Genomic DNA, 14,859 nt, shown 5'->3' with positions numbered 1-14,859 from the left:
TGGGGCTGGTACACCCTGGCATGTCGAGGGATTGGGGCCAGTTGGTACCTGGAGTGATGCTGTGGACACTGGGATGTCCAAGGGAAGGGTGGGAGCCTGCTGCTGGGCTGACACTTGGCACTTTTGACATTCCCACCGCCGTGTCCTAGGGCTGCGTGGGTGTGTCTGCCCCGGGCAGCTCCAGCCCTGCTGCTCCACAACTCCCTTCCCTCCCCACTGCCAGCTGAGGGAATGCGGAGATTAAAATAAAACAAACCAGGCGTGTTGGAGCCGGGCTAAAAATGCCACGAGTCACAGCTAATGAGCTCCATAAATCACATCGGGCTGGCACACGGACACCAACCAGGAGCTCTGCATGGTCTCACTCCATCCTGTGCGTCGCCTGGACCGGGACACTCTCAAAAGTTCAGTTTCCCAAAAATGCAGCTGACAGTGGCCGGGCTGGGATGTGACCGCCTGCAATACACCCTGTCCCGAAATCGTGGCCACAGCTCCAGCTGCCTAAATAACCCCCCACAGCTCAGGCAGCTCCCTGATGTCCCACGGGCCTGGGAAGAGAGGTTGGGGCGGGCAGATGGGTGACAGAGGGACCCAAAACTGAGGGCTCGGAAAGAATGGGTGCCCCTCTGCAAGGGGAAACCCAGATAAGGCACTTACAGGGCATGGGCTGCAGACACCCAAGAGAGAAATGCATAGAAATAGAAATGTACAGACACAGAAAGGAGGGAGAAAAGCAAATAGGGCATCTTTGCAGTTTTCATTTGGGCTTCTGCAAAGGGGAGAAACAAGTAGGAATAGGAAAAAACTGAAGCCAGACCTCAGAGCTCCTTTGGAAACTGGGGTCTGGCAGCTGCCAGAGCCAGCCTAGGAGCACCTGGACACCCTGCCCGTGTGGCCTGGACACTCAATCCCAGCATTCCCACCCCATCTGGGCCACAAGACCCCAGAGCTGCCTCCCAAAGATCCTCAAAGGCCACATTAGTGGGTGTTCATCAGGAGTGCCACAGGCGAGTGGGGGCTGCAGACACTGCTGTGGGGGCTGGAAGTGATGTCTCTATCTGTGGATGCCATGGATTGGGGACAGCCCTGCCTGCCACCTCACATCCCATCACCTCTGCCTCCTACAGACCCCTGTGGCTCTGAACCCTCTCCCCAAACCATGGCCTGGCTGGTGGCATGTCCCAGGGCTGGTCCTGAGCCCTCATGTCCCCTCTCACTGTGCAGGTCCAGGCATCGCTGGAGGAGCAGAACTTCACGGAGCTGTGGGGGAAGAGAGCCAAGGAGCTCTATGGCAACATCTGGAGCAACTTCTCAGACCCACAGCTGAGGAAGATCATCGGCTCCATTCAGACCCTGGGACCCTCCAACCTGCCCCTGGACAAGAGAGAGCAGGTAGGGGAGCTGTCAGCAAAGCCCTGGGCATTGCTGGGTGCTGTGAAACCCCTTAGGGGGGATGTTTTCCGAGCATCCAGACTCTGCTGCTGACCTGCTGTATTTTGCAGGGTGTCACTGCCCTCTGCACAGGGAAGGCAGTGATGGAGGGGGGAGATGGGGTGCTGTCTCCAAGGGACGTGGGGTGCCAGCCCTAACCTCGTCTTGGAGCTATCCCAGCGGGAACTGGAGATTTCCTGCTTACACAGAGTCTTGGGCGTCACCTGGAGACCAGCCAGGCTGTGCCCACGGCCAGGGCCAGCTCTCCCAACCCCTCGGGTCTCCTTAGGGATGCAACCCCCTGAAAAGAAGGGCTGCTGCAGCCGCCCGGCTCCTGAGCCACCCGTGAGACAAGGAATGCCCTGGTGACACAGTTCCGTGCCAGGGACATCAGGACATCCCGAGCCTTCCCCACCACAGTCCTGAACTTTCAGGGTAGTTTACCTGAATTTTTATTTCCATGCATGAAAACATTGCCCAGGCTGAGGCTGGCAGACACTCACCTCTGCACGAGCGCAGGGACCGTCCCCTCCGTCCCGACCCGCGGCTCCCTGACAGCCATTCCCACCGAAACCCCGGCAAAGCCCAGGGATACAATCCTTTCCGGAGAACTGCTGGCGCCGGTTCCTTCCAGGAAACCCATCCCTGCCTTCTCCCAAATAACAGAGAGCATCACGTCTCCTCCCTGCACATCAGTCATGTCTCGCCCATCCCTGGGCAGCTCCGTCCCACAGCCACCACTGCCCCCATCCCCATCCCCTCCTCCCAGCCGGAGCAGAGGGATGGGAGCAAGGAGAGAGACAGAGCAGAGGAATTTCCTTCCCTGGGAATGGGTTTCCCGGGCATGTTCCAGGAAACCTCCCGTTGCTATTGTTTGCTGTTGTTGAAGTTCACAGAAAAAAAATCCCCCTCCTCCTCCTGCTTTTCTTCTCGTATTTTTTTTAACCCGTTTAGATAAACAGGCTGTGCCACGGCCCCGCTGACAAACAGCTCTATAAACAGCCCCTCTCCAGAACACCACTGTGCAGGGATTGTCTGTCCCAGAGACCCTCCCTGCTCCCACCCTGCCATGGGTGCAAAAACCCGGGGTGACAACACACTTATCTCACCAAAAACGCGCTGTGTAAACACAGCGATCCTTCTCCACATCCCTCCGGACACACACAGCCTGTAGATCCCTCCTGAAGGGTTGTTCCTGTCCTCTCCCAGCCCCAACATCTTTTCCTTTCCCACAGTACAACACCATCCTGAGCGACATGGACAAGATCTACTCCACGGCCAAGGTGTGCCTGCCCAACGGCACCTGCTGGGATCTGGAGCCAGGTATGGTCCCTGTCCCCCCTGATCCTGTGGGGTGCTGAGCACCCCATGGCCATGACATGATCCCCACATCCTCAGCGGGTTGGGATTGGCAGATCCCACCCACGTTCATTGGGATTGTCCCAGGGTGAGGATGGGTCCGGGTGGTGGTGGTGGCATCTCTGCAGCACTACTGTGGGATGTGCCCCTTCCTCCTGTCCCTCTCTCATGTCCTACTTGTCCCCTCTGTCCCAGACCTCTCAGACATCATGGCCATGTCCCGCAGCTACAAGAAGCTGCTCTATGCCTGGGAGGGGTGGCACAACGCCGCGGGGAACCCACTGCGCCCCAAGTACGAGGAGTTCGTGCAGCTGAGCAACGAGGCCTATTCGGCAGATGGTACGAACCCAGGGGGGATGCAAGGGGTGGTCAGGGATCAGGGGTGGGAACTGGTGCTGGGACAATGCCCTGCTGCTCTCTCTCCCCACCCCACATACAGCCAGACATCCAGCTTCCATTTTCCCCAGTGCCAGCACTGCGGGGAAGGGGCAAAAATCCTACTGATGATACCTAGTCCCAGCTTTTGGGGGTGGGTGGGTGGATGGGGCTGGAGCCAGAGGTCATCCCTGTCTCCATGGCAGGATTTGAGGACACAGGCAGCTACTGGCGCTCCTGGTACGACTCAGACACCTTTGAGGATGACCTGGAGAGTATCTACAACCAGCTGGAGCCGCTCTACCTCAGCCTGCACGCCTTCGTCAGGAGGAAGCTCTATGACCACTACGGCCCCAAATACGTCAACCTGAGGGGCCCCATCCCTGCTCACCTCCTGGGTAAGAGATGGGACCCCCCCAGCCTGTGCCCAGGGGTGCTGATGGGGTCAGGGGAGCACACGCAAGGCCCTAATGGGACAGAGAGGTCCCGTTTGTCACCATGTTTCTCTTCTGACCTACCACCAGCTCTGCTCCAGCTGTTTTCTCTTCTCAGGGAACATGTGGGCTCAGCAGTGGAACAACATCTATGACCTGATGGTCCCCTACCCTGAGAAGCCCAACCTTGATGTCACGAGTGCCATGGTGCAGCAGGTGATGGGCTGAGGGACTCACTGGGGGTGTTGCCCAAGGCTGGCCCATGACATTGACCCCATGGGAGTGGTTTACCTGCATGGGGGACAGCAGAAAAGCCATGTCCAGAGGGGAAGGGACAAAGAAATGACCTCACTTTGTCTCTGGCAATGACCAAAGAGGCAGTGGGTGGGCAAAGAGGAAGGGCAGTGCAGTGGGATCGGTGCCAGTCCCAGGGCTGGGGGCTGTGTCCACACCATCCCACAGCTCTGAGTACCCCTGAGGCATCAGCCCTGCTCCCTTCTCCTGTCCCTGCCGGGCACCAGCACCATTGCTCGGTGCTTCTTAGGAGGTCCATACCAATTCTGGGGCTGGGACTCCCCACCACGGGGAGAAAGGCTGGACCTTGTTCCCTTGGGATGATCCCCTTCATCCCTGCGGTGCTGGGAGAGCACCAGGGGCAATGCCCTGCACATGGGCAGCCCCTTCCTCGGCCATAACCCGCTGACTGCTGCCCACCAGGGCTGGAATGCCACCCACATGTTCCGGGTCTCAGAGGAGTTCTTCACGTCCTTGGGGCTGCTGGAGATGCCCCCCGAGTTCTGGGAGAAGTCCATGCTGGAGAAGCCGACGGACGGGCGGGAGGTGGTGTGTCACGCCTCGGCCTGGGACTTCTACAACCGCCGAGACTTCAGGTCTGAGGGGGCACCAGGGACACAGGGCTGTGGAGTAAGACCCTCCTCCATCCCCCTCGGTGGTCACCTTTTTGGGGACCCGCAGCCTGGTCCTGCAGCCCAGTCTGGCACCTTCTGAGGCAAGGTCTTGAGTGACCACACTGTCCTGCCTTCCCCTCCACTGGGTCTGTCCCTTAATCCATGGGGTACTGTCACCTGCTCTGGGACTACGGAGGGTCCTTCCCATGGAGGGTGTGCACAGACAGCCGTGGTCCCTCCCCCAGCTCAGGCAGTGCTGTTTTCACCCCCAGGATCAAGCAGTGCACGTCGGTGACCATGGAGCAGCTGTTCACGGTGCACCACGAGATGGGCCACATCCAGTACTACCTGCAGTACAAGGACCAGCCCGTCTCCTTCCGCAGTGGGGCCAACCCTGGCTTCCACGAGGCCATCGGGGATGTCCTGTCGCTGTCTGTCTCCACCCCAAGCCACCTCCACACAATCGGTCTCCTCAGCAATGCCACTGAGGATGAAGGTACAGCAGCCACCCCGGGGAGCTGGGTGGCCTGGAGGGCTCAGGCACTGCCTGTGGCACTAGGAAGGGTTTGGGAGATGCCAGGGTGGGCTGCAGTCTGACAACACAGCCCAGAGCAGGCACAACCCCTTCTTGTCTCCATGGATCCATGTAGGACCTATTTTGTCTCCATGGGTCCATGTAGGATCTATTTTGTCTCCATAGATCTAAGCACAACCCCTTCTTAACTCCATGGGTCCTTCTAGGACCTGTTTTGTCTCCATGGGTCTATGTCCAACCCCTTCCTGTCTCTGTGGGTCTTTGTAGAAAACCCTTCTTGGCTCCATCCTCTTCACCCCTGAGGGCAGGGGGGATGCCTTCCAGAACTCGTCTGTGCCGTTCCTTTCTCCATTGCAGTCCCCAAACCTGCAAACAACATCTTTGTGCTTGATTGGCTTTGACCTTTCCAGCATTCCTCCCTCCCTCCCTCCCTCCCTCCCTCTCTCGCCAAGAAACATCCACCCCGGGAGCTCCCGGTGCGGCTCTGCGGAGGTGGCACCGAGCACTTCCATGCACAGTCACAAGGACAGTCAGGGGGTGACATGTCCTCCTGCCAGCCAGTGAGGCAGAGCAGGACGTATCCCTGCAGGGCACTGCCTGCCTTGGCAGGAGCCTGTCCCCCCTCCTGACGTCTCTCAGCCGCCACGTCGGAGCAGACGGCGGCAGAGGAACCTGAGCTCTCCCAGACCTGCCCCGGGCTCTGCTTGGCGGAGGAGGGACAGCGCCGGGATCCTCCTGCCGCGTCATTAAATACGTTTTATGATGAGAAAGACATCCCAGCAGCCAAGAGTGTTGGGCCAACGCTGCATAAACAGCACGGAGCAGATGGTCCCTGCCTCGAGCCATCGCTGCCCGGCCAGCCAGCCCTTGGCAGGCTGGACACCATAGTGGTGGCAGCCAGTGGCCCCCCAGGGCAGTGCTGCCAACCCCTCTCTGGCCCCACAGCTTCAGCTGGGTCTCCAGCAGGTCCTTCTCCGACCTTCCTTCCCCAGGTTTTCTCAAAGGGAAGAGCAGATGTCACCATCCCTGTGCTCCCCGTGATGTGGTGGTTGCACATGATGTGACTCTTGGGGATGGTCCTATGCAGGGCTAAGGGTTCAACTCGATGATCCCTATGGGTCCCTTCCAACTCAGCATATTCTGTGATTCTATGACTGTCCTAGAGTTGACTCCAGTTCTGGGTCTAAACCTCCAGAGTTTTTGCAGTGGTGTGACAGCCCTGCAGATCAAACCCCCAAAACCCCCTCACCCTGAGGCCCCAGGGTGAAGGTCTGAAGAGTTAAACTCACCGAAGACCTCACTCTGAGAGCTGGGCTAAAGGCAAGGGGACACCACACTTGTCACTGTCATTGTCCCCACTCAGTAAAAGGCACGTGTTGCCCCAGGTAGGAGATGTATCTACAGAAACCACTCGTGTCCTACACAGCCTTCTCAGGAGCAATGTTATATGTTGAAATGCCGTCCCCATTTCTCACCCGGGTCTGCTCACCTTCTTGCCCACCTGGTGGCCATAGCATTGTCTACCCAGACTCTTTCCCAACCTGGTTCAGGCTCTGTTTTTCACAGAGAGCAACATCAACTACCTGCTGAAGATGGCCCTGGAGAAGATTGCCTTCCTACCCTTTGGCTACCTCATCGACCAGTGGCGCTGGAACGTGTTCAGTGGCCGCACGCCCCCGAGCCGCTACAACTCCGACTGGTGGTACCTGAGGTAGAGGACACTCACCGAGGGTGGGTGGGGGTGTGGAAGCTGGGGGTGTGCAAGACAGGTAGGCAGGAAAGAGGAAAGGAAGGAAAATAGGAAAAAGTAGCCGTGGAGATGGCTGGAGAACAATGGATAGACGGGTGGGTGGGATGGATGGGTAGGTGAGTGGATGGATGGACAGAAATACATGGAATCACACTTTGATTGGCCAGATTTCTTCAGCACTGTGCCATCCCTTTCCATTCCCTGCCTTGATTCTTCTGATCTCCTATTATTTCCGTGCTCATGCTGCTGTTCCCTGTTGTCTCCAGAACCAAATACCAGGGTATCTGTGCCCCTGTCACAAGGAATGAGAGCAACTTCGACCCTGGAGCAAAGTACCACATCCCTGGGAACACTCCTTACATCAGGTAGAGGAAGTGTTGGCAAGGGGGCTGAGTTTTGGGGAGCAGTGGGTGGGGGCTCAGCCCTGTGGGCAAGGACTGGGACGTGCTGTTCTGGCTCAAGACACGGAGATCACCCAGCGCTCGGGACCACAAATGGTGGCACTGGGCTCTGGGACTTGTCTGCTTCCCTTTGTCCCCAGTTCTGACCTTTCTGGGCTTCCTTGGCAGGTACTTTGTGAGCTTCATCCTCCAGTTCCAGTTCCACAAGGCGCTGTGCCAGGCAGCCGGTCACAGTGGCCCCCTGCACACCTGTGACATCTACAGGTCCAGAGAGGCTGGAGACAAGCTCAGGTGAGGACAGAGGAGGGTCAGGGCAGGCACCATGGGCAGATGTGTGCATGGAAGTGGATGGTGCGCAAAGGAAGGAAAGGAGGAAGGAAGGAAGGAAAAGTGGCTGTGGAGGTGGCTGGAGAAATAGCTTTGCAGATGGATGGATGGATGGCAATACATGGAAACACCCCCACTCATGGGGGGGTGAGTGGTCCTCACCAGAGTACTGCTCTTGTCCCTGCCACGAGCTCTCACCCAGACAAGAGGTCACTGAAGCACATTTGGTTCCTGATGACTCCCTGGGTGTTAAATGTGTGAGTTTGTGATGGGGAGTCCTCAGTCCCCACATGCAGAACAAGGTGGTGGCTTCAGAGGCAGTTCCCACATTCATGTCCCACTCAGGAATAGCATCTTCAACCCTTGTGATGCTGAGACACCATCACTGCTTCTCTCCCATCCATTCCCTGGCCTCATGTTGGCTCTTGCTGTCCCACTGCTCTGCAGGGAAGTGTTGAAAGCTGGGTCTTCCAAGTCGTGGCAGGAAGTCCTGTTCAACCTCACTGGCACGGATAAGATGGATGCTGGGGCCCTCCTGGAGTACTTCAGCCCTGTCACCACGTGGCTTCAGGAGCAGAACAACAAGACCAATGAGGTGCTGGGCTGGCCTGACTTTGAGTGGCGTCCCCCTGTCCCTGAAGGCTACCCTGAAGGCATTGGTAAGGCTGCAGCTCCATCCCGGGTCTGGGGAGGGGCAGGAAGATGTCCCCAAGGGACATCACTAATCCTCAGAGCTGACAGGGGTCTCTGCAGTGGGTGGTGTGGTTCCCATGGCAGGAAAGAGAAATAACCAGCTCCAGTGGAGTCCCACAGGGTGTTGCTTCCCAAGAAGCTACTGATGTACCATTATCTGAGGCTGTGGTCCTGCCACTGTGGTAATGCCGTCAGTCATGGTGTGACAGCATCTCAGCTGCATCCTCTCTGCTCATGTGGGAGGGTCTAGGGCATGCAGCTTGTCCTGTTATCCCATCCTCTGTCCAGTGGATCACCCCAGCAGTGCCAATCTGCCACTGTTTCTTGGCATGGGCTGCTCCCAAGTTGTGGGATCGGACCTGCAGTTCTGGGAAAAGCTCAACTGTGGCTTCTCCATGGGATAGTGCTCTTGCAAAGAGAAGGCTTCTCCCAACCTTCCTCCCCTCTTCCCCCATTTATCTCCTCCTCTAGACAAAATAACAGACGAAGCACAAGCCAAAGAGTTCCTGGCCGAGTACAACAGCACAGCCGAGGAGGTGTGGAACGCCTACACCGAGGCATCCTGGGCCTACAACACCAACATCACCGACCACAACAAGGAGGTCATGGTATGGGAACAACTCCGGGGCTGTGCAGGGAGAGCCAACAGCCAGGGTAGGCAGCTGGAGCACAGGGCACGTTTCAGAGGAGCTCTGAAACCCAGGGCAGCCTCTGCCCCTCGCCCAGGGGTGACATTCTCACCCTTTTCCATGAAAACCCTCATCGTTCCACAAAGGCAGCCGTGGGGAGGGTGTCAGTCGTGGGGTGCCAGGTGATGTTTCTAGTGATGTCTGTGTCTCAGGGATCTCAAAGTGATTCCTCTTCTGTCCTTGCAGCTGGAGAAGAACTTGGCCATGTCCAAGCACACCCTGGATTACGGCATGAGGGCCAGGCAGTTCGACACCTCCGACTTCCAGGACGAAAGTGTCACCCGCATCCTCAAGAAACTGAGTGTCATCGAGAGGGCAGCCCTGCCTGAGGATGAGCTGATGGAGGTGAGTAGCAAGGGGACAGAGCAGGATGGGGTGTCCCTTGCCACTAACTTGTGCAGAGACACAGGCTCCCTCCAAAATTTAGGAGGTTCCATTGGGCAGCCACCCCCTGCCCTTGATAAAGGTGATAGCTTGGTACCTTCTACACAAAGCCAAGAGCCTCATCTCCAGGTTTTCCCACCCAAAGGTTGTCCTTCCCAGGCTGCAGTGGGGCCTGGATGTTTGGGTGACAATGGCACTTTGCTTGTTGGCTCCAGGCCCCCTTGTTGCCTCCATTTGGGGTCACACTTGGCCTTGGAAGGGCCCAGAGGAGAACATCTGAGAACACCTCAGTGGGCTGTGATATTGTCCAATGTCAGGAGCAAGGATACCTTGTTTACATGACCTGATTTCCTTTGCAGTATAACACCCTCCTCTCAGATATGGAGACCACGTACAGCCTGGCCAAGGTCTGCAGGGACGACAAAACCTGTCTCCCACTGGATCCTGGTAAGATCTGACAGGGTGTCCTGGGAGGCACAGGCCCAGAAAGGAGAGATTTTTTAATGAGGGTATGAAGAGAGGTCATGAAGGGTCCTTCCACCTTCTCTCAGGTGATGACCCCTGAGCAGCACGTTGGCTCTAGCACCACTGGGTCAGCTCAGCCCAGCCAAGAGCATCACTTTGGCTTCATTGCTCTCTCTTCAGACCTCACAGACATCATGGCCACCTCCCGGGACTATGACGAGCTCCTCTTTGCCTGGAAGGGCTGGCGGGATGCTTCTGGGAAGAAGATGAGGAACGACTACAAGCGATACGTGGAACTGAGCAACAAGGCAGCCGTGCTCAATGGTCAGTGCCCCGCTCCCTTAGAGCCCACCATGGTCCCAACCCCCTGTGAGCAGAGGGCTGGGCTCTTCATCCAACTGGGGGTCATAATCCTAAAGGTGTGGAGGTTCCACTAACTCCCATGAGCTTCCTGTAGACACGGAGGGACCTGGGGTGCCCGAGCAGCAAGACAAGACTCTTGCCCAAGAAGGGCAGTGTCTGACAGCTGCTGCTCTTGCCCTGCCACAGGTTATACAGACAATGGGGCCTACTGGAGATCCCTGTACGAGACATCCACCTTCGAGGAAGATCTGGAGAGGCTGTACCAGCAGCTGCAGCCCCTGTACCTCAACCTGCACGCCTACGTACGCCGGGCCCTCTACAAGAAGTATGGGGCAGAGCACATAAACCTGAGGGGGCCCATCCCTGCTCATCTGCTAGGTGAGGCTGGGCTGGGTGTCCCACCAGGGATGGGTGCCTCTGAATCGTGCCAAGAGCTGAGGCTGGTGCCTGTTCAGCTCTGGCTGAAGGGCCAAGGTCCCATGAAATAGGTCTACAGAGGACAGTCCGCCCCAGGGAAGGGCAGCACGTTCAGCTGCATGGATGTGCAGGCAGGGCAGGGATCCTGACAGGGCAGGCACCAGGCAGGGTGGTCCACCTGTGCAGGAGAAGGGAGTAACTGGTTCCTTTTGCCCTCCTCTCCCTGTCTTTTTCCTCTCATCCTCCTGTCCTTCCCAGGCAACATGTGGGCTCAGTCATGGTCCAACATTTTCGACCTGGTGATGCCTTTCCCGGATGCCACCAAGGTGGATGCCACCCCAGCCATGAAAGAACAGGTCAGTGCTTTTCCAGGCTGCTCTGGGGAAGCCCCTCAGGAGCCAGCATCCTTCAGCTGTGGCCAAATGATCTGGTGTTGCCAAAAAAATCCACGCCTCATCCCTATTCTCTCCCCACCTGGATATGCCAATGGCTGGATGTCCAGCTCCAGCTGATACCCAAGGGATCCCTCTCCCCAGAATAACAAGGCTATCCCTGGCTTCCCATCCTTCCCACAGCTCCTGGCACCCCAGCATCCCCCACTGCCCCTCACCAGCTCCTGCTCTCTCCCCAGGGCTGGACACCCAAGAGGATGTTTGAGGAGTCGGACCGTTTCTTTACCTCCCTGGGCCTCATCCCCATGCCCCAGGAGTTCTGGGACAAGTCCATGATCGAGAAGCCCTCGGATGGGCGGGAGGTGGTGTGTCACGCCTCGGCCTGGGACTTCTACAACCGCAAGGACTTCAGGTGCCCGTGGGGGGCAGGTGGTGGCCACACCTCGTGTGGTGCTGGGGTAGAAAGCGGCACCTTTGTAGAACAAGGGCACGTGGGCCGATGCCATCACTGTGTCTCTTGCACTGTGGCTGTGGCACCCCCGCTGTGGCACTGCCACTGGTACCCAAAGTGCTGGCACTGCTGGCAAGTGCCCCCATGGTGCACAGGGGGCAATCAGCGCCTTCCCTGCCCTGCCCTGGAGAATGGAAAACCCAATGCATAGGGACAGGGAAGGGGCAGGGTCAGCAGGAGATGCAGGGGAAGAGAGACACCAACCCCATGGAGCAGGACCAGCCCAGCCTGGCATCATGTGTGGGGTGGGGGCATATGGGAAGGGAGGTCAAAGGGAAAAACAGCTCAAGGGGATGTGATGGTTCCCAGAGATTTTCCCAGCAGTACTGCCCTCCCTCCTCCCCCACCCCCTGTGTCCTGGTGCAGGATCAAGCAGTGCACGGTGGTGAACATGGACGACCTGATCACGGTGCACCACGAGATGGGCCACATCCAGTACTTCCTGCAGTACAGGGACCAGCCCGTCCCCTTCCGGGATGGGGCCAATCCCGGCTTCCACGAGGCCGTCGGGGATGTCATGGCCTTGTCCGTCTCCACCCCCAAACACCTGCACAGCATCAATCTGCTGGATGAAGTCAAGGAAGACCAAGGTGAGCTGGGAGGGGGGCACCACACAGCAAATGTGGGAGTGCTGATGGGAACAGCTGGAAATGCAGAGGGCCAGGAGGGGCTGGGCAGGGTGGAAGGGGTCAGGGACATACGTGGTGGCCTTGCGTGCATGGAGGGGACAGGACCTGTTGGGGCCACCCTGCTCTGGGGCAGAATGACCCATCCAGGGTGGAGGGATGGGTGCAGCACTGCCTTGCTCACACCTCCATGTCCTGGGCAGAGAGTGACATTAACTACCTGATGAGCATCGCCCTGGACAAAATCGCCTTCCTGCCCTTCGGGTACCTCATGGACCAGTGGCGCTGGAAGGTGTTTGACGGGCGGATCAAGGATGACGAGTACAACAAGGAGTGGTGGAACCTCAGGTATGGCTGAATTCAGACCTGTCTCTGAGGCAAGGCCTTGGCCTTCATCCCACTGGATGTTTTCTCCCTGTGGTGCAGCTGGCTGCAATGGGACACGATGGGATTCACAACCCCTCACACTGTCCCCATGGTGTCCCCTCCCATTTTACTTCACCCTTTTCTCCCCATGTTGGGCTAACTCTCCCTCTCTGGCCCAGGACGAAGTACCAGGGTTTGTGCCCACCAGCACCGAGGTCTGAAGATGACTTTGACCCCGGGGCAAAGTTTCACATCCCTGCCAACGTCCCCTATATCAGGTGAGCAAGCAGGGCTGGGGCTCGAGGGACACCACTTGGACACAGAAGCCTGGGCAGCTCCGGGGATTCTGACAGAGCTTCTGAGGAGAAGGTTGGATTTGGGGGTATTTCTCCCTATCTGAGGAAGACAGGCTCATCCACCCAGGCAATCCTAAGACACACATTATGGGAGAAATGGCCCAGCAGGTTGGGCTGAGTTGATGGAGGTGCAGCTCCAAAGCCAGGGATGCTCCTCCAGACTGGGAAGGTGCAACCAGAGAATGAGAGGAGGGCACATCCTCTCTTGCACAGCCACCAGCAGGGTCTGTTCCCATCTCCTCATCCCTCTCCACCAGGTACTTTGTCAGCTTCGTGATCCAGTTCCAGTTCCACCAGGCTCTCTGTAAGGCAGCCGGGCACACGGGTGCCCTGCACACCTGTGACATCTACCAGTCCACGGAGGCTGGGAAGATCCTGGGGTACGTGTGTGGGCAGGGCAGAGCCAAGGTATTTCTGTCCCCAAATACCTTCAACCCGGCCCAGAAAGACAGGAGGCAATGCAGCCCTGGTCATCCCTCCCACCCCTGCCCAAGCATGGGATGCTCCAGCCCCTGGGGTGTGGGGAGGGGGTGCCTGGGGCAGGGGTACCTTGGGCTGAGCCCTGGAGCTGTGATTGCAAAAGCAGCCACTAGATGGTAGCTGGGCCCCTGGCAGGTGGAAGGCTCCCTCCCTCCTCCTCCTCCTCCTCCCAGCCTCCAGTTCCTTAGGGAAAACAACCCCCTTGCTTCCAGAAAAGCACCTGCAAAATTAACCCTTTCACCCAGGAACTGCTCTGCATCAGGCTGGATTCGCTGGAGGGCTTTAATCCATGCAATTCCCCCTTTACCCACAAATTAATCTCCTTCCCTGTGCCTTGGGCTGGCAGCTCTGTGGTCCTGAGGGTACAGACTGTACCCAGGGCTGCTGATACCAGGAGCCCCAAGGGAAAGGGAAGGGCTGGCGGCCAAGAGGGTGATGGGGAACCCACTGGAGCTCATTTCTCCTGCCACAGGGATGCCCTGAAGCTGGGTTTCAGCAAGCCATGGCCTGAGGCCATGCAGCTCATCACGGGGCAGCCCAACATGTCAGCAGAGGCCCTGATGAGCTACTTTGAGCCGCTCATGACGTGGCTGGAGAAGGAGAATGAGAAGAACGGGGAGGTCCTGGGCTGGCCCGAGTACAGCTGGACTCCTGACTCAGGTATGCAGGGCTCAGCCAAGCACAGCAGGTCCATGACAGGGTAGAGCTCGGCCCTCACCAGGGCCAGGATGAGATGGACCTGTCTTGGTGACCCCTGGCCACCCCAAAACCCAAAGGGCGTTTAGGTGCTTCTCCTTGATTTCTCCTGGTGCTGAGTCTAAAGGGCATCCAAGACACCAGCAAGGGAGAGCTGGTGAGCCCAAAGCCACCACACCCACCGTGTCTCTCATTTCTCCCTTTTCCAGCCCCAGATGGCTCCAGCAAAACTGATTTCCTGGGAATGTCCCTGACCAAAAGCCAAGCCTCGGCAGGCGCCTGGGTCCTGCTCGCCCTGGCGCTCGTCTTCCTGATCACCACCATCTTCTTCAGCATCAAGTTCTTCTCGTCCAGGAGAAAGGCCTTCAAATCCAGCTCAGAAATGGAACTGAAATGAGGCAGCCACCAGCGGGGCAGCAGGGACAGGGTGCAAGCACGGGCACTTGGCCAGGCTGGCAGCCATGCCATGGGCACACTTGCCAACAAAGCCATGGGTTTCCACAGCCCAGGACTCCTCTCTCCTCCTATCAGGTCAGACATTTCTTTCCACTATGCAAGAGCCAAAGCAGAGAAGAGCTATTTATTTGACAATGTCTGCATCGGGGGAAAGAGAAATTCCGGCGCCGGCAGGCACGGAGCCGTCACGAGCTGCCCCTGTGCCCAGGGCTGGAGCTGGTCCTGCCTGGTCACCCACCAGCCAACTCTGACCTGTGGGCAAAGCCACAGAGACTTGAGTCACAGAGGACAGTTTGGGGAGGGACAGAGCACGTTCTTCCCCCTGGTTTGCCTCTGCCAGGCTGTTCGTTTGCATGGATGAAAAATAAACCCATGTCTTGGCACCCTCCGAGCAGCAGCTCAGCTCCTTCTTGCAGGTGGGCTGGGATCTCAACAGGACAGGGCT

The 14,859-nt window shown here is 57.8% G+C and overlaps 1 protein-coding gene and 1 long non-coding RNA gene across 2 annotated transcripts in view; one reads left to right on the top strand and one right to left on the bottom strand.

Moving 5' to 3' along the window:
- Nucleotides 1-5,064, bottom strand: part of LOC116798512 — a 20,045-nt gene extending 14,981 nt beyond the window's left edge. Inside the window, exons 1-2 of the long non-coding RNA XR_004360909.1 lie at nt 5,052-5,064; nt 1,730-1,732 (exon numbers count right to left, since the gene is read on the bottom strand). This is a non-coding gene — a long non-coding RNA (uncharacterized LOC116798512). The remainder of the gene's footprint in view (nt 1-1,729; nt 1,733-5,051) is intronic.
- ACE (angiotensin I converting enzyme) overlaps nt 1-14,859 on the top strand; it is a 17,413-nt gene extending 2,554 nt beyond the window's left edge. The window contains exons 2-25 of the mRNA XM_032711007.1: nt 1,225-1,392; nt 2,667-2,754; nt 2,986-3,129; nt 3,372-3,563; nt 3,718-3,815; nt 4,317-4,489; nt 4,780-5,003; nt 6,609-6,753; nt 7,059-7,157; nt 7,362-7,484; nt 7,968-8,179; nt 8,685-8,821; nt 9,089-9,247; nt 9,646-9,733; nt 9,932-10,075; nt 10,301-10,492; nt 10,790-10,887; nt 11,163-11,335; nt 11,801-12,024; nt 12,264-12,408; nt 12,606-12,704; nt 13,040-13,162; nt 13,735-13,931; nt 14,168-14,859. Coding sequence (XP_032566898.1) covers nt 1,225-1,392; nt 2,667-2,754; nt 2,986-3,129; nt 3,372-3,563; nt 3,718-3,815; nt 4,317-4,489; nt 4,780-5,003; nt 6,609-6,753; nt 7,059-7,157; nt 7,362-7,484; nt 7,968-8,179; nt 8,685-8,821; nt 9,089-9,247; nt 9,646-9,733; nt 9,932-10,075; nt 10,301-10,492; nt 10,790-10,887; nt 11,163-11,335; nt 11,801-12,024; nt 12,264-12,408; nt 12,606-12,704; nt 13,040-13,162; nt 13,735-13,931; nt 14,168-14,355 — 3,633 coding nt within the window. The 3' untranslated portion in view covers nt 14,356-14,859. The remainder of the gene's footprint in view (nt 1-1,224; nt 1,393-2,666; nt 2,755-2,985; nt 3,130-3,371; nt 3,564-3,717; nt 3,816-4,316; nt 4,490-4,779; nt 5,004-6,608; nt 6,754-7,058; nt 7,158-7,361; nt 7,485-7,967; nt 8,180-8,684; nt 8,822-9,088; nt 9,248-9,645; nt 9,734-9,931; nt 10,076-10,300; nt 10,493-10,789; nt 10,888-11,162; nt 11,336-11,800; nt 12,025-12,263; nt 12,409-12,605; nt 12,705-13,039; nt 13,163-13,734; nt 13,932-14,167) is intronic.

Source organism: Chiroxiphia lanceolata, chromosome 26 (assembly GCF_009829145.1).
Source record: "Chiroxiphia lanceolata isolate bChiLan1 chromosome 26, bChiLan1.pri, whole genome shotgun sequence".
NCBI classification, from domain to species: domain Eukaryota; kingdom Metazoa; phylum Chordata; class Aves; order Passeriformes; family Pipridae; genus Chiroxiphia; species Chiroxiphia lanceolata.
Note: the sequence above shows the minus strand (reverse complement) of the source record. Positions and strands in the feature narration are given on the sequence as shown.